The sequence below is a fragment of the Anolis carolinensis genome, chromosome 2 (genome assembly GCF_035594765.1).
Source record: "Anolis carolinensis isolate JA03-04 chromosome 2, rAnoCar3.1.pri, whole genome shotgun sequence".
NCBI lineage: Eukaryota > Metazoa > Chordata > Lepidosauria > Squamata > Dactyloidae > Anolis > Anolis carolinensis.
Window position 1 is genome coordinate 20,277,250 of NC_085842.1, and position 22,331 is coordinate 20,299,580.

Sequence of the window (22,331 nt, forward strand, 5' to 3'; positions counted from 1 at the left end):
GTTGCCTGGGGATGATGGGAGTTGCAATCCAATAATGCACGAAGGCTCCTATAATTTGCACCTAATCAAGATGGCTCGTTGGTGCTGCAGCACAGTGGTGCATGAAGGTTGCAACTCCCATCATATTTCTGTGTTGCCTGGGGATGATGGGAGTTGCAATCCAATAATGCACGAAGGCTCCTATAATTTGCACCTAATCAAGATGGCTCGTTGGTGCTGCAGCACAGTGGTGCATGAAGGTTGCAACTCCCATCATATTTCTGTGTTGCCTGGGGATGATGGGAGTTGCAATCCAATAATGCACGAAGGCTCCTATAATTTGCACCTAATCTAGATGGGTCATTGGTGCTGCAGCACAGTGGTGCATGAAGGTTGCAACTCCCATCATATTTCTGTGTTGCCTGGGGATGATGGGAGTTGCAATCCAATAATGCACGAAGGCTCCTATAATTTGCACCTAATCAAGATGGCTCGTTGGTGCTGCAGCACAGTGGTGCATGAAGGTTGCAACTCCCATCATATTTCTGTGTTGCCTGGGGATGATGGGAGTTGCAGTCCAATAATACACAAAGGCTCCTATAATTTGCACCTAATCAAGATGGCTCGTTGGTGCTGCAGCACAGTGGTGCATGAAGGTTGCAACTCCCATCATATTTCTGTGTTGCCTGGGGATGATGGGAGTTGCAGTCCAATAATACACAAAGGCTCCTATAATTTGCACCTAATCAAGATGGCTCATTGGTACTGCAGCATGGTGGTGCATGAAGGTTGCAACTCCCATCATATTTCTGTGTTGCCTGGGGATGATGGGAGTTGCATTCCAATTATGCACAAAGGCTCCTATAATCTGCACCCAGTCTAGATGGCTCAATGAAATTGCTGCATAGTGGTGCATGAGGATTATAACTCCCATCATATTTCTAGCTTTTCTGCATTATTGGATTGCAACTCTCATCATCCCCAGACAAGCTAGAAATATGATGGGAGTTGCAGCCTTCATGCACCACTATGATACATTTCCACTGTGCCTTCTGGGTTAGGTGCAGATTCTAGGAGCCTTTGTGCATTATTGGATTGCAACTTCCATCATCCCCAGACAAAATAGAAATATGATGGGAGTTGCAACCCTCATGCACCACTATGCTACAATTCTACTGAGCCTTCTAGGCTGGGTGCAGATTATATCAACCTTTGTGCATTATTGGATTGCAGCTCCCATCATTCCCAGTCAACACATAAAGGTGATAGGAGTTGTAACCTTCATGCACCATTATGTTGCAATTCCACTGAGCCTTCTAGGTTGGGTGACTTTTATAGGGGCTTTTTTGCATTATTGGATTGCAACTCCCATCATCCCCAGACAAGCTAGAAATATTAAGGGAATTGCAACCTACATGCACCATTATGCTGCAATTCTACTGAGCCTTCTAGGTTGGCTGGAGATTACAGGTTTTTTTTTTGCATTATTGGATTGCAACTTCCATCATCCCCAGTCGACACAGAAAGGTGATGGGTCTTGTAACCTTCATGCACCACTATGCTGCAATTCCACTGAGAGTTCTAGGTTGGCTGGAGATTATAGGGGCTTTTGTGCATTATTGGACTGCAACTCACATCATCCCCAGACAAGCTAGAAATATGATGGGAGTTGTAACCTTCATGCACTATTATGTTACAATTCCACTGAGCCTTCTAGGTTGGGTGCAGATAATATAAGCCTTCGTGCATTATTGGACTGCAACTCACATCATCCCCAGACAAGCTAGAAAAATGATGGGAGTTGCAACTTTCATGCACCACTATGCTACAATTCCACCAAACTTTCTAGGTTGGCTGGAGAGTATAGAAGCCTGTGTGCCTTATTGGACTGCAACTTCCATTATCCCCAGACAAGATAGAAAAATGATGGTAGTGGCAGCCTTCATGCACAACTATGCTGCAATTCCTCTGTGCCTTCTAGGTTGGCTGGAGATTATCGAAGCCTGCGTGCATTATTGGATTGCAACTTCCAACATCCCCAGGCAAGCTAGAAATATGGGAGTTGCAGCCTTCATGCACCACTATGTTACAATTCTACCGAGCCTCCTAAATTGGCTGAAGATTATAGGGGCTTTTTGGCATTATTGGATTACAACTCCCATTATCCCTAAACAAGCTAGAAATATGATGGGAGTTGCAACTTTGATGCACCACTGTGCTGTAACTCCAATTAGCCTTCTAAGCTAGCTGGAGATGCGGGGAGCCTTAATGCATTACTGGACTGCAACTCCCATCATCCCTATGGGTTAATTAGGGGGTGATGGGGGTTGCAATTTGACCTGGTGGAAAAATCTACATAGAGATAAGAGCTTTTATGTATTGTCAAACTGCAACTCCCATCATCCCTCCGGGTCAGTTGTGGATGATGGGAGTTGCAATTCAACCCAGACAAGTGATTTGTTTACGTGTTTTTGCAAAGCATGCTGAAACTCAATATGGGCATCACTGGACTATGACTCCCATCATCTCTCTGGTTTAGCTGGGGATGATGGGCACTGCAGTTCAAACACAGAAGGGTCAGGTTAGGCTTTTTTAACAAAACAAAATCTGTTGTTGTTAAAAATTGCACACTGAATCCACATATTGCAAACATGATAATACACAGGTTGGGTATCCTATGTTTGTCTGGCATTCCAAAATATTTCAGCCCTCATCATCCCTAGGCAGCAAAGTCAATGGTTAAGCATGCTGGGAGTTGCAGTGCAATTGAACTAGGGAGAGCCATGTGAAGCCCAGCCCTTCCCACCCATAACCTGCTGTTAACATCCTTAGTAAATGTGAATGGATCAATTAATGAATGAATTAACCCACATGTGATAACCTCAGGGCAATGGCATTTAATCAGTCCAAGCAAGGGAAACTTAAGGCAAAAGAAAGGAAGCAAGTAAATGCAGAGGAGGCAGGAAAGAAGAGTTTATTGCCTTCCTAATTTGCATTGAAAAATTATTTTTGTAGCTACAGTAGAGTCTCACTTATCAAAAACTAATTATCTGTCAAATTTGTTGTATAACATGATGTTTTGGTGCTTAATTTGTAAAATCATAACCTAATTTGATGTTTAATAGGCTTCTCCTTAATCCCTCCTTATTATCCAACATATTTGCTTATCCAACATTCTGCCGGCCTGTTTATGTTGGATAAGTGTGACTCTACTGTATTTCATAAATGTAATTTTGCTATTGTTATGAATCGTAATGTAAATATCTGATGTGCAGAATGTATTTTCACTCAGTGGACCACATTTGGCACAAATCCCTGATGCACCCAAATACTGCTGGGATTGGAGTCGACAACTGGTTTTGTCATTTGGGAGTTGCAGTTGCTGGGATTTATAGTTCACCTACAATCAAAGAGCATTCTGAACTCCACCAAGGATGGAACTGAACCAAACTTGCGCACAGAACTCCCATGACCGACAAAAAATACTGGAAGGGTTTGATGGGCATTGACCTTGAGTTTTAAAGTTGTAGTTCACCTACATCCAGAGAACACTATGGACTCAAACAATGATGGATCTGGAGCAAACTTGCCACGAATACTTAATATGCCCAAATTTTAATACTGGTGGAGTTTGTGGAAAATAGACCTTGACATTTGGGAGTTGGACCTGATAAGTAAAGGTAAAGATTTTCCCCTGACATTAAGTCTAGTTGTGTCCGACTCTGGGGGCTGGTGTTCATCTCCATTTCTAAGCTGAAGAGCCAGCGTTGTCCATAGACACCTCCAAGGACATGTGGCTGGCTTGACCGCCGGGACAGTATCTATTGATCTACTCACATTTGCATGTTTTCGAACTGCTAGGTTGGCAGGAGCTGGGGCTAACAGCGGGCGCTCATTCCGCTCCTGGGATTTGAACCTGGGACCTTTCGGTCTGCAAGTTCAGATAGCAGTACCTATTGATCTACTCACATTTGCATGTTTTCGAACTGCTAGTTTGGCAGGAGCTGGGGCTAACAGCGGGCGCTCATTCCGCTCCCGGGATTTGAACCTGGGACCTTTCGGACTGCAAGTTCAGATAGCAGTACCTATTGATCTACTCACATTTGCATGTTTTTGAACTGCTAGGTTGGTAGAAGCTGGGGCTAACAGCGGGAGCGCACCTCCCCCCTCGGATTCGAACTGTCGACCAAGTTCAGCAGCTCAGTGGTTTAACCCGCTGCGCCACCGGAGACTCCAGGGGACCTGATAGCCATGTTTAAACATTTGAAAGGATTTAATATTGAGGAAGGAGGGCAAGCTTGGTTTCTGTTGCTCCGGAGACCAGCTTCAAAGGAAAAGGAATCCCACCAAAAACATTAGGAAAACCTTTCTGACAGTAAGAGTAAGATGTTGCTTGAGAAACTGCTGGATTCTCCTCCTTTTGGGTGGCCATCTGTAGGGAGGGCTTTGATGGTTTCTTCCTCTTGCAACAGATGGCCCTGGGGGTTGCATCTTCCAACACTAAGGTTGTATTAATGCAGTGTCAAATTGATTCAGTTCGATGCCACTTTAGCTACCAAGACACAATGCTGTGGAGCCGTAGTTTTGCAAAGTTTCTCGAAAGTGCTGGGATTTTTCCAAACTAATAATTCTGATGATGTAATAACAATGAGCCATGGCAGTAAAGACATGTCAGAGTGTATTCAATCAGGCGTGGGCAAACTTGGGCCCTCCAGGTGTTTTGGACTTCAACTCCCATAATTCCTAACAGCCTAGCGGCTGTTAGGAATTATGGGAGTTGAAGTCCAAAACACCTGGAGGGCCCAAGTTTGCCCACGCCTGGTGTAAACGCACCCAAACTTAAATTCCATAAATTCAACAGATTTGCTCCATTTGGACTTAGATTCCAACCAGTAGGCAACTATCTCAAAGAGGTTTGACTAGATGATCTCTAAGGGTCCCTTTTCAATGGGAAGATGCTGCAGCTGAGCTTCCCACCCTTGCACCTTGAATACAGGCCTATAATGCAACCTGGAGAAGGCAAATGCATGGAAACCTAACCTTTTAAGTATCAACCTATCAGACCCATTTCCCAAATGCTAAATACCCCATTACGATGGCCCATTCCCTCCTGATCACTTTTCAATGGGTTTGCAAGGGTTCCAGCTGGAGGGAAGGGGGATTTTAGTTCTTTTAATTTTCTCTTCTTCTTGGAAGGACAAATCCTGCCAAGGCCTCAAGCAGGAGGAACCTCCCAGTTTGCTTGAAAAAGAGGAGGGTCCCAGCTTGCAAAAGAGCAAACCCCTCCCTTTTGAAATATTATTATCCTGGGTTATTTATTCCCTTTGCAAGCTGCAAGTTGGGAGTCTTCTTCGCCTTGGAGGTGAGTTGCAAGTGGGAACATCAAGACACGTGTATACTGCAAAGGTGGGCCCTTTTTTGGAAGCGTGCATCTGCATTGTGCATTCAGTACAGGTTGATATCTCTTTAACTGCCTTGGGTAAATGTGATGAGATCCTGGGATTTCTAGTTTGGGCAGAGAAGGCTAAAGTCCTTGGAAAACTACAAACCCTGGTATCTTATTCCTGTTAGTGGTGCCAAACCGAATTAATGCTGCAGTGTAGATGCAACTCAGGAGAAGGTGGGCTGAAAACACTTACTGCAAGTTCTTGAGTAAGCCAGAGGGAAGAAAAACTTTTCCATATGTGTGGTTTTTATATATTATTGTTGTTGTTGTTGTTGTTGTTATTATTATTATTATTACTGTTTTATTGTTTTAATATTATGTCCTATTTATAACCCAGAGGGAGGAAGAACTTTTCCTTATGTTTAGTTTTTATATATTATTATTATTTTTATTATTACATTACTGTTTTATTATTTTAATATTATGTGTTATTTATAAGCCAGAGGGAGGAAAAACTTTTCCATATGTGTGGTTTTTATATTGGTATTATTATTATTGTTGTTGTTTTATTTTAATATTATGTGTTATTTATAAGCCAGAGGGAGGAAAAACTTTTCCATATGTGTGGTTTTTATATTGGTATTATTATTATTATTATTATATTACTGTTTTATTATTTTAATATTATGCGTTATTTATATGTGTTATTTATAAGCCAGAGGGAGGAAAAACTTTTCCATATGTGTGGTTTTTATATTATTATTATTATTATTATTATTATTATTATTATTATTATTATTATTATTATTATTATATTACTGTTTTATTATTTTAATATTAACTATGTGTTATGTGTGTGTGTGTGTGTGTATATCTCCCCCCAAAGGAGACTCAAAATGGCACTATAAATCACAAGTATAATGCCACTGCTTATGGAGGTTTGAATCCTTGTCATAGGGTGCATCCACACTGTAGAATTAATGCAGTTTGGTTCCACTTTAACTGCCTTGGTTCCATGTTATGGAATCCTGGGTTGCTGGGTCACTGGCAAGTGAAGGCCAGAGACTTTGCAAAACTGCAACTCCCAAGAATTCATAGCATTGAGCTATGGCAGGCAAGCTGGAGCCAAAATACATTAATTATACGGTGTATGCAACCTGAATTGTTTTGCTGGACTTTAACCCATTATGTATTGGTCTTTTAAGATGCCAGAAAATTTCCCTTATTGTTTTGTGCAATGGTTTTCAGCTGCATGGCCCAAATGAAGCCTCCATGGGTAGGAGCAGTATATCTTTAAATGGCTGTTGAAGCAGAGTGTTGCTTTCTTTGTCCAGCTTTTTGGAAACACTCCGGTATCCATCTTGGGCTTCGGCTTGTGCCAAATACATATTGGAAAGTCCTATATTCTTAGCCATGTGGGCAGTTTTCAGATTTTGGGGGTATTTTTTTATGTCAGAATCCAGGATAAGGGATGCTGAACTTGTAATTGAAAGCACAAAAAGGCCTGGAGTAAAATGCAGGGAGAACATAACTTTGCATTTTGTTGAGGCTCTTATCAAGATATATCCATGCAAATCCTACACGTTACTAGAATAGTGTGGTGGTCTAACAGTTTTGAATGGTGTTATGTGATTTTAACTATTTTAGCTATTCTATATTTAAGGCTATATACATATTAAAATTGTTTTAATGCTGTGAGCAGCATTGAGTCTTAAGAGAGGAAAGGAGGGTAAAATATTATTAATAATAAATATTATTTATTCTAATTCTGAAACAGTTAATAATAATAAATATTATTTATTCTCAGAAGACAGGGGAATTCTAGACAAGAAACAATCAGGGCCAGTTAACACCACCCATCAAAGGATTCCCCAGGCAGGAAGTAGCCAGGCTTTGAAGCTGCAAGTCTATTCAGTGCTAATCAAGGTGGCCAATGACAACATTCAGACTTGCCTTACCTTCGACCTTCCACAGATATATAAACCCCACTTGCCTAGTTTCCAACAGACTTCAGAACCTCTGAGGATGTCTGCCATAGATGTGGGCAAAATGTCAGGAGAGAATGCTTCTGGAACATGGCCATATAGCCTGGAAAACTCACAGCAACCCATTATTGATTCTAATTCTTAAATAATATTTTCCTTTTCCATTTTGCCTTGAACTAAATTCAAAGGACGGGCTGTTCTGCACTATGAAGCCCTGGGACTTATAGTTTTGACAAGATCTGCCCAAGTGTGTGTCCTCGAAGTACAGCTTCCATATTCCACAGCCATAAGGGGTATCAAACTGGGTTAGTTCCATAGTGTAGACGCACCCAGAGTTAGACTAAAAATAATATGTATTTCCACTGCACCCAAATAATAAGCTTTAAAACCAGCAGCCATTTAGGTTGTAAAACACAATCCCTGAATTAAAAGTTTGTTCCCAAGTAAACTGCTCCTGTTAAGGATGCAAGGAGACTATGGCTCCCTTTTTTGCCTTTAATGCCACTCCCATCACCCATAACACTTGGTCTAAATCTCCAAAGATTTGCTAATATCTGTTGTGAAAACCAATTAGGGTGGAACGTCAAGTGTGCTTAGGGAGACGAAAGAGAGCCTTTGCTTGTAAACTCACATCGGGATCATCCGCAAATCCATTTAAAGGTGTCCTTGATAAAGTGAGAGGTCTTAATCTTTGCCTGGGAGGCAGGGAACCTTCTTAAACTAGCTACTATTTGAGCACTCTCTCAGCCTCGGAGGAAGGCAATAACAAGCCCCCTCCCCTTAAATAAGAAAACAGGAAAGCAGTCAAAGCCAGAAAAGGTGCATCTATACTACATTGTAGAACAGGCATGGGCACACTTGGGCCCTCCGGGTGTTTTGGACTTCAACTCCCACCATTCCTCACAGCCTCAGGCCCCTTCCTTTCCCCCCTCAGCCACTTGCTTCCTTCCTTCTCTTCCTTTTCTTCCTTCTCTTCCTTCCTTCTCTTGCTTCCTTCCTTCCTTCTCTTGCTTCCTTGCTTCTCTTACTTCTCTTCCTTCTCTTCATTCTCTTCCTTCCTTCCTCTTGCTTCCTTCCTTCCTCTTGCTTCCTTCCTTCCTTCTCCTGCTTCCTTCCTTCCTTCTCTTCCTCTTCCTTTGCTTACTTCTCTTCCTTCCTTCTCTTCCTTCTCTTGCTTACTTCTCTTCCTTCCCTTCCCTTCCTTCCTTCCTTCCTTCCTTCCTTCCTTCCTTCCTTCTCTCCCTTACTTCCTTGCTTCCTTGCTTCTCTTCCTTCTCTTCCTTCCTTTGCTTCCTTCTCTTGTTTGCTTGCTTCCTTCTTTTGCTTGCTTGCTTCTCTTGCTTTCTTCCTTCTCTTGCTTCCTTCTCTTCTTTCCTTCTTCTCTTCCTTCCTTCTCTTCCTTCCTTCCTTCTCTTCCTTCCTTCTCTTCCTTCTCTTCCTTCTCTTCCTTCTCCTACTTCCTTCTCTTCCTTCCTTCCTTCCTTCCTTCCTTCTCTTCCTTCCTTGCTTCCTTCTCTTCCTTCTCCTACTTCCTTCTCTTCCTTCCTTGCTTTTTTCCTTCCTTCTCTTCCTTCTCTTGCTTCCTTCTCTTCCTTCCTTCTCTTCCTTCTCTTCCTTCTCCTACTTCCTTCTCTTCCTTCCTTCCTTCCTTCCTTCCTTCTCTTCCTTCCTTGCTTCCTTCTCTTCCTTCTCCTACTTCCTTCTCTTCCTTCCTTGCTTTTTTCCTTCCTTCTCTTCCTTCTCTTGCTTCCTTCTCTTCCTTCCTTCTTCTCTTCCTTCTCTTCCTCCCTTCCTTCCTTTCCTTCCTTCTCTTGCTTCCTTCCTTCTCTTCCTCTTCCTTTGCTTCCTTCTCTTCCTCTTCCTTTGCTTCCTTCTCTTCCTTCCTTCTCTTCCTTCTCTTCCTTCCTTGCTTCCTTCCTTCTCTTCCTTCTTTTCCTTCTCCTACTTCCTTCTCTTCCTTCCTTGCTTTTTTCCTTCCCCTCTTCCTTCCTTCTCTTCCTTCCCTTTCCTTCCTTCCTTCCTTCCTTCCTTCCTTCTTCTCTTCCTTCCTTCCTGCCTTCCTTCCTTCCTTTTTCCCTTCCTTCCTTCCTTCCTTCCTTCCTTCCTTCCTTCCTTCTTCTCTTCCTTCTCTTCCTTTCTTTCCTTCCTTCCTTCTCTTCCTTCCTTGCTTTTTTCCTTCCTTCTCTTCCTTCTCTCGCTTCCTTCCTTCTCTTGCTTCCATTCTCTCTTTCTTTTCTTTTCTTTTCTTTTCTTTTCTTTTCTTTTCTTTTCTTTTCTTTTCTTTTCTTTTCTTTTCTTTTCTTTTCTTTTCTTTTCTTTTCTTTTCTTTTCTTTTCTTTTCTTTTCTTTTCTTTTCTTTTCTTTTCTTTTCTTTTCTTTTCTTTTCTTTTCTTTTCTTTTCTTTTCTTTTCTTTTCTTTTCTTTTCTTTTCTTTTCTTTTCTTTTCTTTTCTTTTCTTTTCTTTTCTTTTCTTTTCTTTTCTTTTCTTTTCTTTTCTTTTCTTTTCCTTTCTTTCTTTCTTTCTTTCTTTCTGTTTCTTTTCCAGAAAGAGGTGCCACTCATTTTAATGTCATGGAGCCTCCGGTGGCCTAGGGGATAAAAGCCTCGTGACTTGAAGGTTGGGTTGCTGACCTGAAGGCTACCAGGTTCGAATCCAACCTGGGGAGAGTGCTGATGAGCTCCCTCTCTCAGCTCCAGCTCCATGCGGGGACATGAGAGAAGCCTCCCACAAGGATGGTAAAAACATCAAAACATCCGGGCGTCCCCTGGGCAACGTCCTTGCAGACGGCCAATTCTCTCACTCCAGAAGCAACTCTGGTTGCTCCTGATACGAAAAAAAATAAAATTTAATGTCGCTGCCTGACTTTTCCAAAAAGTATATATTCGCAACGGTGTGTTTTGCAGGTGAAACATGGCCACGGCTCTGCAAGAGAGGAAGGCAACCTTTGGCCCGCAGCTCCTCTGTGTTTCTGCGCAGACCAGTCCGGTGAAGTCCTCCAATGGTTTGGAGACCACGCCAGAGGCCCGCCAGGCCCCCGCCCCAGACGGGCACCCAAGCGCTCTCCTCTGGGAGTCTGAGTTCGAGGACTTTCTGGAAGTGTCGGAGCAGGAGGAGCGGCTCTTGGAGCAGATGACCCCGTGGGCCAATGCCAGGGCTTTCTTGGCCGCCTTTGAGTACGTGGCCCTGGCCTGCCGCTGGCCCCGGAAAGAGTGGGTGGTCCGGCTCCTGCCCTCCCTCAACGACGACGCAGAGAAGGCCTTCTTGGCCCTGGCGGCCCAAGACCAGGGAGACTTCTGGAAGGTCAAGGGGGCCATTTTGCGGCGGGAGGCGGCCGCCCGAGAAAGGAAGCGGCAGGAGTTCCGCCGCTTCTGCTACCAGGAGGCCAACGGCCCCCAAGAAGTCCACGCTCGGCTCCGTGAGCTGGGCCGCCAGTGGCTGAGCCTGGAGAAGAACAGCAAGGAGCAGCTCTTCGACGCCCTCATCCTGGAGCAGTTCCTCAACGTCCTGCCCAAGGAGATGCAGAACTGGGTCAAGGAACGCTCTCCGGAGAGCAGCCAGACGGCCGCCACCCTGGCGGAGAACTTCCTCCGAAGGCTGCAAATCATCGAACGAGGAGAAGAGCCGGTGAGGAGGATGTCTTGGGTGGGTGGCATACAGTCTCCACCACCACCACCCCAGCCCCCCGTCCTTGTTGTAGGATTAGGGTTTCTGTATTGAAAATTAGACCGTATCTCCCACTATAAACCTGCCCGATCTCTCCGATCATCTGGGGAGACCCTCCTTTCGCCACTGCCTATATCCCAGGCCCGCCTTGTGGGTACTAGGGAGAGGGCCTTTTCTGCTGTGGCCCCTCGACTATGGAATTCACTGCCCATTGAGATTAGGCAAGCTCCCACTCTATTAGCTTTTAAAAAAGATTTAAAAACATGGCTCTTCCGCTGCACTTTTGGAGAGTAACTGTTATTTATTCCTTTTCTGCTCCTCTCCAATATCTTTCCTCTAGACCAGGGGTCCTCAAACTTTTTAAGCCGAGGGCCGGTCCACAATCCTTCAGACTGTTGAGGGGCCGGATTATCATTTGAAAAAAATACAAGCAAATTCCGATGCACACTGCATATGTCTTATTTGTAATGCAAAAACAACAACAACAACAACAAGAACAATGAAAGAACAATACAATATTTAAAAATAAAAACAATTTTAACCAACATACATTTATCAGGATTTCAATGGGAAGTGTGCTCCTACTTCTGGCCAATGAGATAGTCAAGTTAATTAGGGTTGTTGTTGTTGTTGTTGTTGTTGTTGTTGTTGTGTGCCTTCAAGTCATTTCAGACTTTGGGTGAGCCTAAGTCTAAAATTTATTTATTATTTATTTACTGCATTTATTTACTACATTTGTATCACACCCTTCTCACCCCAAAGGGGACTCAGAGTGGCTTACAAATTATATGTACATACAATATATTATATTATTAGCATAGCACAATATTAGCATTATATATTACTATATTGAACTATACCACTATACTGTAATATTATTAGTAATATTATATCTATATATATAAAATGATAAAGTTGTTTGCGCAGTGACTATAACAACAAAACTAAACATCCCAGAAATACGAAACTTGGCAACACAATGCAAAAGGCTTGCCTCCAGGTTACAACAACACAACCACACCACAAAACCACACAGGACCCACAAAACTCACAACAACGCATCATGACTCTAACAACACAACTAAACGCCCCAGAAATACAAAACTTGGCAACACAACGCAAAAGCATTCCCTCCCGATTGTAACAACACAACCACACCACAAAACCACAATCCGGACCCACAAAACTCACAACAGTGCATCGTGACTATAACAACACAACTAAACGCCCCAGAAATACAAAACTTGGCAACACAACACAAAATCCTTGCCTCTCAGTTGTAACAACACAACCACACCACAAAACCACAATCTGGACCCACAAAACTCACAACAACGCATTGTGACTATAACAAATACAAAATTTGACAACACAACTCATCCACCTCCCCAATCCCTACATTCACACTTGGCCTCCAAAAAAACAATTACAATAATAACAATGACAACAACAACAACAATAAGAATCAACACCATCACAGGCAAGAAACAGCCAGGCACTGAGGCTGAGAGGCCAGTCAGTGCTACACTGGGCCTCCAAAAAACAATACAGTAGCATCTAACTTATCCAACCTTCATGGCCACAACAACAACAATAATAATAAACAGCTACACAGGCAAAACAAAAAAAAAGACTATTGTACCACAATAAAAATATAAACCGCACTCAGCAGAATCAGACATTACAATTAACAACAAACCAAAGACAACAGGGATCTCAAGCAATTATCAATCAACACAAAAACTGAAGAAGGTAACAGACTTCAAATACTACTACTAATGTAGTAGTATTTGAAGGGTGGAGGTCACAGCATATTTATGGGATGAACCTAATGTAGACTGACCAACACCACCAGACTAAGCCACAGCAACGCGTGGCCGGGCACAGCTAGTGTAATATAGAATATATAATCAATATTATTATATGGTATTATTATTAGTGTTATATTGTATTACATTATAATATTATTATCAATAATATATGTATATACAATATATTATATTATAAAACTGAGGGCGTGGGCCAGGTAAATGACCTTGGAGGGCCGCATCTGGCCCCCGGGCCTTAGTTTGGGGACCCCTGCTCTAGACAGTTCCACTTTCGTATGTCCCTGCTCCCCGTGGTCTCCATTCCCTTTATCTTTCCCACCCGAGTTTTTATCTTTGTATTCATGCGGCCGGCCCTGTTTTTTACTGTTTCTTTGATTTGCATTGTAGTGTATATCGTATATTATTACTTATTGTATTGTTTAATTGCTCTATGTTATATTTGTATTTATATTTTGTTATATTGTTTTGCTCTGGGCATGGCCCCATGTAAGCCGCCCCGAGTCCCCGTTGGGGAGATGGTGGCGGGGTATAAATAAAGTTTTATTATTATTATTATTAGGGAAGGCTGAACCTTTAAGGGTAGTGTTGAAGAGGGAATTGTGGGTTGTGCCATAGACAGTCCCAGCTATTTATTTATCATGTGAGAAGCGAATTGATAATACAGTTCTAATGTATAGAAAAAAACCACAACAGAGTTAAAAACTTGACATTATACTAAATATTCTTTAACCAGAAGCTGGCCACTTGGAGTGGCTGTGGTGTCGCTGGGAGACGGTCCTCCATTGTGCATGTGGCAGGGCTCAAAATACAGTAGAGTCTCACTTATCCAAGCTAAACGGGCCGGGAGAAGCTTGGATAAGCGAATATCTTGGATAATAAGGAGGGATTAAGGAAAAGCCTATTAAACATTAAATTAGGTTATGATTTTACAAATTAAGCACCAAAACATTATTTTATACAACAAATTTGACAGAAAAAGTAGTTTAATATGCAGTAATGTTATGTTGTAATTACTTTATTTACGAATTTAGCACCAAAAATGTCCTTTGTTTTGGAATAGGAAAATACCAAATTCCTACCAAATGTGAGTACAGTAGAGTCTCACTTATCCAAGCTAAACGGGCCGGCAGAAGCTTGGATAAGTGAATATCTTGGATAATAAGGAGAGATTAAGGAAAAGCCTATTAAACATCAAATCAGGTTATGATTTTACAAATTAAGCACCAAAACATCACGTTTTACAACAAATTTGACAGACTGCAGTTCAATACGCAGTAATGTTATGTTGTAATTACTGTATTTATGAATTTAGCACCAAAATATCACAATATATTGAAAACATTGACTACAAAAATGGCTTGGATAATCCAGAACATTGGATAAGCGAGGCTTGGATTAGTGAGACTCTACTGTACTTAAAGCCCAATTTTAAAGCTATTTTTATGCCCAACAGCTAAATGTATTAATCTGGGGCAGCATTCAATTTACTCCTAAATGTATCTTTGTAATGATCACAAGCTGCAAAACCTGATTTGCATCCATAGGTGGACACAAAGAGGAGCTCAGAGCTTGGATAGTTTTTCTGACTATTGATAGGTGTACCTACCTAATGGTCATTCAGTGGCACAGATTCAAATTTTAAAGGAGAGGCACACTGACTTTCAATAATATCTTCATATTTTGGTTTGGTTTGGAATTTTTTTTTACGATTTTTTTCTCGAAACCCCTGCAGTGTTTTAGTGGAACTCAGGTGTTTCCCGGAATATATTTTGTATTTTTGTATTCTCTTCATGTTGCATCCTTTTGCTTTTTTAGGAACCAGAAGAGCCGACTGTGAGCCTCAAGAGTCAGGAAGTTCATATGGAAGGTCTCACCAACAAGACCGTGGCAAAGCGAGAAATGTATGAAATGCCTGCCTTTCCACGGAAAGCTGTTCCAGGTAAGGAGTGTTTCAGAAATGACCTTAAATTATGAGTCATCTTTTCTTGATGGGAGATTTTTGCTTTCTAGAGTGTCAAATGTTATACAAGAAGTAGTTACATTTAGTTAGTTGAGAGATATGTATATACCTGTATATACTTGAGTATAAGCCGACCCGAATATAAGCCAAGGCACCTAATTTTACCACAAAAAAACTGGGAAAACACTGACTCCAGTATAAGCCGAGATACCAATAAAATTACATTAATTGAGGCATCAGTAGTTTAAATGTTTTTGAATCTTTACATCAAACTGTAATTTAAGATATGACTGTTCAACTCTGATTAAATCATTATTTTTATCTTCTTCAATGTCAATGTACTTATGTATTCTTTTAATAATAATAGAGTGAAATAATAAATGTAATAATAATAATAATAAATGCAGTAAAATAATAAATGTAATAATAGAGTAAAATAATAAATGTATTAATAATAAAAATATAGAGTTAAATAAATGTAAAAGTAACAATAATAGAGTAAAATAATAAATGTAATAATATTAATTAATAGAGTAAAATAATAAATGTAACAATACCAATAATAATAGAGAAAAATAATAAATATACCATATATAATTGAGCATAAGCTGACCTGAATATAAGCCCACCAGGACCCTCACCCGAGTATAAGGCAAGGAGGTTTTTCTCAGTCTTAAAAAAGGGCTGAAAATCTAGGCTTATACTTGAGTATATACAGTAAGTTTACCTGTTTTAGTTTTGTTGTTTTCTGCTTATTATATGTGGCTTATGTAGTTTTCTTGGAGCCCCCGGTGGTGGAGCGGGTTAAATCGCTGACCTGCTGAACTTGCTGACTGAAAGGTTAACAGTTGGAATCCGGGGAGTGGGGTGAGCACCCACTGTTAGCCCCAGCTTCCGCCAGTCTAGCAGCTTGAAAACATGCAAATGTGAATAGATGTATAGGTTCTGTTCTGGCGGGAAGGTAACAGTGCTCCATGCAGTCATGCTGGCCACATGACTTGAGAGGTCTCTTCCAACTCTATGATTCTGTGAATCTATGATTCATTTGAGCTGCTGAACTTGCAGACCGAAAGGTCCCAGGTTCAAATCCCAGGAGCGGAATGAGCGCCCGCTGTTAGCCCCAGCTCCTGCCAACCTAGCAGTTCGAAAACATGTGAGTAGATCAATAGGTACCCCTCCGGCGGGAAGGTAACGGCGCTCCATGCAGTCATGCCGGCCACATGATCTTGGAGGTGTCTATTGACAATGCCGGCTCTTTGGCTTAGAAATGGAGATGAGCACCAACCCCCAGAGTCGGTCACGACTGGACTTAATGTCAGGGGAAAACCTTTACCTTTACCTTTACCTTTATGATTCATTTCTTGGGGCTCCATGAGAAACCTTTGCTCAGTGGCTGAAAAAGTATGAGAACCCCTACTCTAGAGGGAAAAAACTCAATTTATTTATTTATTTTTATTTTTATTTTCTATTTTTTTAATTGAAGTTTTACCTTATAAGATAGAGTAAATTAACATCGAAAGAGTGAGAACATTTGATTGTATAGAAAGTAGGAAAACTGAGATTTAAAAAGAATCAAAAAGGGAGAGAGAGAGAGAGAGAAAAAAAAAAAACCAAAACCAAAATGTCCATATTTACAGTAGAGTCTCACTTATCCAAGCCTCGCTTATCCAAGCTTCTGGATTATCCAAGCCATTTTTGTAGTCAATGTTTTCAATATATCGTGATATTTTGGTGCTAAATTCGTAAATACAGTAATTACAACATAACATTACTGTGTATTGAACTACTTTTTCTGTCAAATATGTTGTATAACATGATGTTTTGGTGCTTAATTTGTAAAATCATAACCTAATTTGATGTTTAATAGGCTTTTCCTTCATCCCTCCTTATTATCCAAGATATTCGCTTATCCAAGCTTCTGCCGGCCCGTTTAGCTTAGTGAGACTCTATTGTATATAAAAAAGAAAAAAAATTCTGAACAAATGGCGATATAAAAATGCAAAAGTACTTGGCAAAGAAACACACCTCGTAATAATAATAATAATAATAATAATAAGAAGAAGAATCATCATCATCATCATCATCATCATCATCATCATTCAGACTGACAAAGTTCTGGAACACAACACACCAGACATCACAGTTGTGGAAAAGAAAAAGGTTTGGATCATTGATGTCTCCATCCCAGGTGACAGTCGGATTGATGAAAAACAACAGCAAAAACTCAGCTGCTATCAGGACCTCAAGATTGAACTTCAAAGACTCTGGCAGAAACCAGTGCAGGTGGTCCCGGTGGTGATGGGCACACTGGCTGCCGTGCCAAAAGATCTCAGACATTGACAAAATTACGATCTGCCAACTGCAAAAGGCCACCCTATTGGGATCTGCACGCATCATCCGAAAATACATCACACAGTCCTAAACGCTTGGGAAGTGTTCGACTTGTGATTTTGTAATACGAAATCCAGCATATCTATCTTGTTTGCTGTGTCATAATAAAATAATAGTAATAGTAGTAGCAATACTAATAGTCAGGATTTCCAAGCTGTATGTCATCATTTGGTTAACAGAGAGATATATTTATTATTTATTTATTTACAGTATTTATATTCCGCCCTTCTCACCCCGAAGGGGACTCGGGGCGGATCACATTATACACACATAGGGCAAACATTCAGTGCCCATAAACACATCAAACAGAGACCGAGACAGACAGATGCAGAGGCAATTTAACCTTCTCCTGAGGGGATGTTCGATTCTGGCCACAGGGGGGAGCAGCTGCTTCATCATCCACTCTGATGGCACTTCCTCATTCCAGGTCGTAAATTAGTTAAACTTGCCTCCCCACTTTTTTTATAAGTGGTACCTTATTTCCTACTTGATAGATGCAACTATCTTTCGGGTTGCTAGGTCAGCAACGAGCAGGAGCTATTTTTTATTTTTAATTGACGGGTACTCACCCCGCCACAGGCTGGCCTCGAACTCATGACCTCATGGTCAGAGTGATTTATTGCAGCTGCTCAACAGCCTGCGCCACAGCTCGGCCCCTTATAGAAGAATAATATAGAACCCGGCCCCTTATTATAGAAGAACAATATAACGTGTATTTACGATAAGTCTATATTTCATTAAGACTAGTAATAAATCGTGTTCTTACTCCTCCAAGGAGCAAGGGAAAAAAACTCACTTTGAAGAAAAAAATGTTTTTGAATTTTTTTAAAAGCAGAGAAAGCCCTGCAGCCAAGGACATTCCCTGTATGAGAGTGTCGTTTTCTCTCCCAATAGGTTACAAAAAGCGCATCGTGAAGAAGAAGGGTTACATCCAGTGGGTCCAGATTGGGGACACCAAGCTGAAAGCCAGGTTCCCTGGAAGAGTGAAAAGGGCGCTCACCTACCACAGGAAAAAAATAGAAACCACCCTGGAAAGCCGTCGTTCGGAGAGGCTGCGGAGAGGCCGTTTTCTGCCGCAGGTCAAGGCTTCCTCCTTGCCGCCTTCTCCGCTTCCTCCTCCTTCCTCACCTGAAGGCAAACCGAAACCCAAGAAGCCCGCTCTCCTCCCAAAGCCGCCCAAGAGTCAGATCAGAAACTGCCCCGATTGCGGCCGGGATTTCAGCGGGGTGTCGAGCTTCGCCCGGCACCGGTTGGTCCACACCGGGGAGAAGCGCTACGAGTGCTGCTTCTGCGGGAAGGGCTTCATCTGGCGCTCGGATCTGGTCCGCCACGAGTGCATCCACACGGGGAAGATGCCCCACGAGTGCCCCTTCTGCGGGGAGGGCTTCGACCGCAAGTGGAAGCGGGTCAAGCACGAGATGATACACCGGAGAGGCAAAGCCAGCCTGTGATCCGGAGGAAGGAAATAACGGGAGCGTGTTCTTGAAGGATGGGGCAGGTAGAGTAGCATTCCTGATTGCGGCGAATGTCATTTGCAAGGAAAACAAAAGGTCTCCCTTTTGTGCATTTCTTTTACTCTTCTTGGTTCAGTGTTTTTGGAGAAGCGAAATTAGCATTACAGTCCGTAATGCAGGCACGGGCAAACTTGGGCCCTCCCGGTGTTTTGGACTTCAACTTCCACAATTCCTAACAGCCGGTAGGCTGTTAGGAATTGTGGGAGTTGAAGTCCAAAACACCGGGAGGGCCCAAGTTTGCCCATGACTGTATTAATGTGTTAGTGTAGATTTCACACAATCAGTATGGCAAGGAAATCGTTCTCTGTGTCCGAGTTTCGTTATTGGAAAATGTGGGTTGCAAAAAGTTACACCTTGTGATGCCATTTCAGATCACACAATTACATAATTTGAATAATAATCATTTGAATAATAATAATCTGGGTTGCAAAAAGTTACACCTTGTGATGCAGTTTCAGATCACACAATTACATGATTTGAATAATAATAATGTGGTTTGCAAAAAGTTACATCTTGTGATGCAATTTCAGATCATACAATTACATAATTTGAACGCTGCTCATAACTACCATGGCTTCATCCTGCAGCATCCTGAGGTTTTTTGCATGATCAGGGCTTCCAGAGTAACTCACCGAACTACAAATCCCAGGATCGAGTAGGAAGGAGCCAAGGTAATTAAGGTGATACTCAGGGTGCCAAATAATTGATAATCAGGTTGCCATAATTGTGCTGTGTCAAAGACATCTCAAGATGGACATAGTATGTCTCTCCAGGTGTTTTTGGACTGTCGCTTCCATCGTCCCTCACTGTTGGTTGTCTACAGACAATGGGAATTGTAGTCCAAACACATTTGGATTTAAAGAGCCTTCTTTGTGGCAAATTCGCCATAACAAAGTGCCCGACTTAGTGCCAAATGTGCCCTATGTCACCCCTATTTTCCAAGAGGTCCCAAAATAAAGCCTTTGGGAGTAAACTTGATTGTATAGAAATGTTTCAAGCTCATTTTGGATTTTTTGAAAGCCTTTTGCACCATCTCAGGCGAGGATTTACAAAAATGGAAGAGACAAAGAAACACCAAAGTTTGTTGAGACACGTTATTGAATAATCACTGAAGAATTCCAAAGTGGGCAAAAGATGTGGATTGTATCACCTCTGTTTAAGGAAAGGCATCCCGTGTCTTCGGAAGTTCTGATATTTTAACAAAAAAAATAACTTTGGAAGTAAAATAACTGAAGCAAAAATTGGGGAGCTTTGCTATGCCCGTTGTATACCTTCATGCCTTTGGTGTGCATGTTAAAAGGGAGTTTCCAAACTTGAAAGTTGATGTTTCCTACTGCACTTAACAATATTATTATCGTTATGCTTTAGTCTAGGCCTGGGCCAACTTCAGCCCTCCCTCCAGGTGTTTTGGACTTCAACTCCCACAATTCCTAACAGCCGGTAGGCTGTTAGGAATTGTGGGAGTTGAAGTCCAAAACACCTGGAGGGCCTGTTCTGAGTTTCCATTTCATACAGGGCTCCTTACTAAGAAATAGAACAATTTTTTTGGATATTGTTGGGTGACTAATGGTTTTGGAGTCTTTTATAGCTTTTTCAAACATATATAGTGTTCTTTGTTTTTCTAAAAAAAAGTTTTATAAAGTTTATTCTGTGTTTCACTCACGTTTGAAAACAAAGGCACTGCCTTTTAAAAAGAGTATTACAGATATTTGTAACTATTTCAGTTTATACTATTAAAAGTTATTGGTTCAATAAGACTCTGGGTTGTTGTTTATTCTTAAAGACAGATACTTCTGAAATGGTGTTATATTTTGGCTGCAGATTCAATTGTATTTGGTTGATGTGGAGGAACATGGTGTGGCTTTGTGTTGTCAAAGGCTTTCATGGCCGGAATCACTGGGTTGCTGTGAGTTTTCCGGGCTGTATGGCTATGTTCCAGAAGCATTCTCTCCTGACGTTTTGTCCACATCTATGGCAGGCATCCTCAGAGGTTGTGAGGGCTGTTGGAAACTAGGCAAGTGAGATTAGTATATCTGTGGAATAATGTCCAGGGTGGGAGAAAGAACTCTTGTTTGCTGGAGGCAAGTGTCAATGTTGCAATTGGCCACCTTGAATGGGCTTTCAGTTACAAAGCCTGACTGCTTCTTGCCTGGGGGAATCCTTTGTTGGGAGGTGTTAGCTGACCCTGATTGTTTCATGCCTAGAATTCCCCTGTTTTCTGAGTGTTGTTCTTTATTTACTGTTCTGATTTTGGAGTTTTTTAATACTGGTAGCCAGAGTTTGTTTATTTTCTTGATTTCCTCCTTTCTGGTGAAATTGTCCACAGGATCGGAGAGACAGGCAATTTACAGATGTAATAATAATAATAATAATAATAATAATAATAATAATAATAATAATAATAACAACAACAACAACAACGACAATTGTCTACATGCTTGTGGATTTCAGAGGCTTCTCTGTGCAGTCTGGTTCAAATCATATGCGTGTTTCCTCAAGTGCTCTGCTATGTCTTGACTTCTTTGGTTGAGTTAGTCTGCAGTGTCGTTCTTGATTCATGTTTTGGGAGAAAGGTTGCATACAAATAATAATAATATTTTTATAACTTTTAGTATATGATGATGATGACGATGATATTTGATTATTCTGGGAGAAAGGTAGCTTACATATAATCATCTTGGGAAACAGTTGGCATACAAATGCAATGAATAATAATAATAATAATCATTTCTTTGTTATATTTGATCTCACATTGGGAAAAGGTCTGTAACGTGATGATGATGATTTCATATCTAGAACAATTGTGGCTTAATAATAGTAATAATAATAATTTTATTTTTAATGATTGGGTCCTGCTCTGAGACAGGCAACTTACAGATGTAGTAGTAGTAGTAGTAATAATAATAATATTTATAATAATAATAATAGTAATAATTTATTGATCCTGCTATGGAAGACAAGCAGCTCACAAATACAACAACAACAACAACAACAACAATAATAATACAGTATCCAACATTCATTTATCCAATGTTCTGGATTATCCAACGTAGCCTGCCTTTTAGTAGTCAATGTTTTTGTAGTCAATGTTTTCCATACATTGTGATATTTTGGTGCTAAATTCATAAATACGGTAATGACTACATAGCATCATTGAACTACTTTTTCTGTCAAATTTGTTGTATAACATGATGTTTTGGTGATTAATTTGTAAAATCATAACCTAATTTGATGTTTAATAGGCTTTTCCTTAATCCCTTCTTATTATCCAACATATTCGCTTATCCAACATTCTGCTGGCCCATTTATGTTGGATAAGTGAGACTCTACTGTAATAATAATAATAATAATAATAATAATAATAATAATAATAATTTTAATTATTGGGTCCTGCTATGGAAGACAAGCAGCTACAATTATAATTATTGGGCCCTGCTATGGAAGACAAGCAGCTTGCAAATATAATTATGATGATGATGATGATGGTGATAATAATAATATTTTTAATTATTGGGTCCTGCTATGGAAGATATGGTGGATTATTATTATTATTATTATTATTGGGTCCTGCTATGGAAGATAAGCAGTTTGCAAATAATAATAATAATAAACACTTGGGAAGT

At 40.9% G+C, this 22,331-nt stretch overlaps 1 protein-coding gene across 5 annotated transcripts; it reads left to right on the top strand.

Annotated features, from left to right (window-relative positions):
• Window positions 1-5,064: 5,064 nt before the first annotated feature.
• Window positions 5,065-20,465, top strand: LOC134297023 (zinc finger and SCAN domain-containing protein 16-like). Of its 5 annotated transcripts, none has more exons than XM_062973494.1 (4): window positions 5,065-5,385; window positions 10,255-10,993; window positions 14,659-14,782; window positions 18,089-20,465. In XM_062973494.1, exons 2-4 carry the CDS (start codon window positions 10,262-10,264, stop codon window positions 18,643-18,645), a joined length of 1,413 nt encoding a protein of 470 aa, XP_062829564.1. In that variant the 5' UTR covers window positions 5,065-5,385; window positions 10,255-10,261; the 3' UTR covers window positions 18,646-20,465. The 5 variants fall into 5 exon arrangements, with proteins under 5 accessions (XP_062829564.1, XP_062829565.1, XP_062829568.1 ...); XM_062973495.1 differs by having other exon boundaries at window positions 5,066-5,341; XM_062973498.1 differs by having other exon boundaries at window positions 5,076-5,385; window positions 10,255-10,975.
• The last annotated feature ends 1,866 nt before the right edge of the window (window positions 20,466-22,331 follow it).

Excerpts from the sequence above, each read along its gene's own strand:
- LOC134297023 (XM_062973494.1), top strand. The coding sequence starts at position 10,262 with ATGGCCACGGCTCTGCAAGAGAGGAAGGCAACCTTTGGCCCGCAGCTC. Across the intron at positions 10,994-14,658 it reads CGGTGAGGAGGATGTCTTGG|GAACCAGAAGAGCCGACTGT; the intron begins GTGGGTGGCATA and ends TTGCTTTTTTAG. Across the intron at positions 14,783-18,088 it reads TCCACGGAAAGCTGTTCCAG|GTTACAAAAAGCGCATCGTG; the intron begins GTAAGGAGTGTT and ends CTCTCCCAATAG.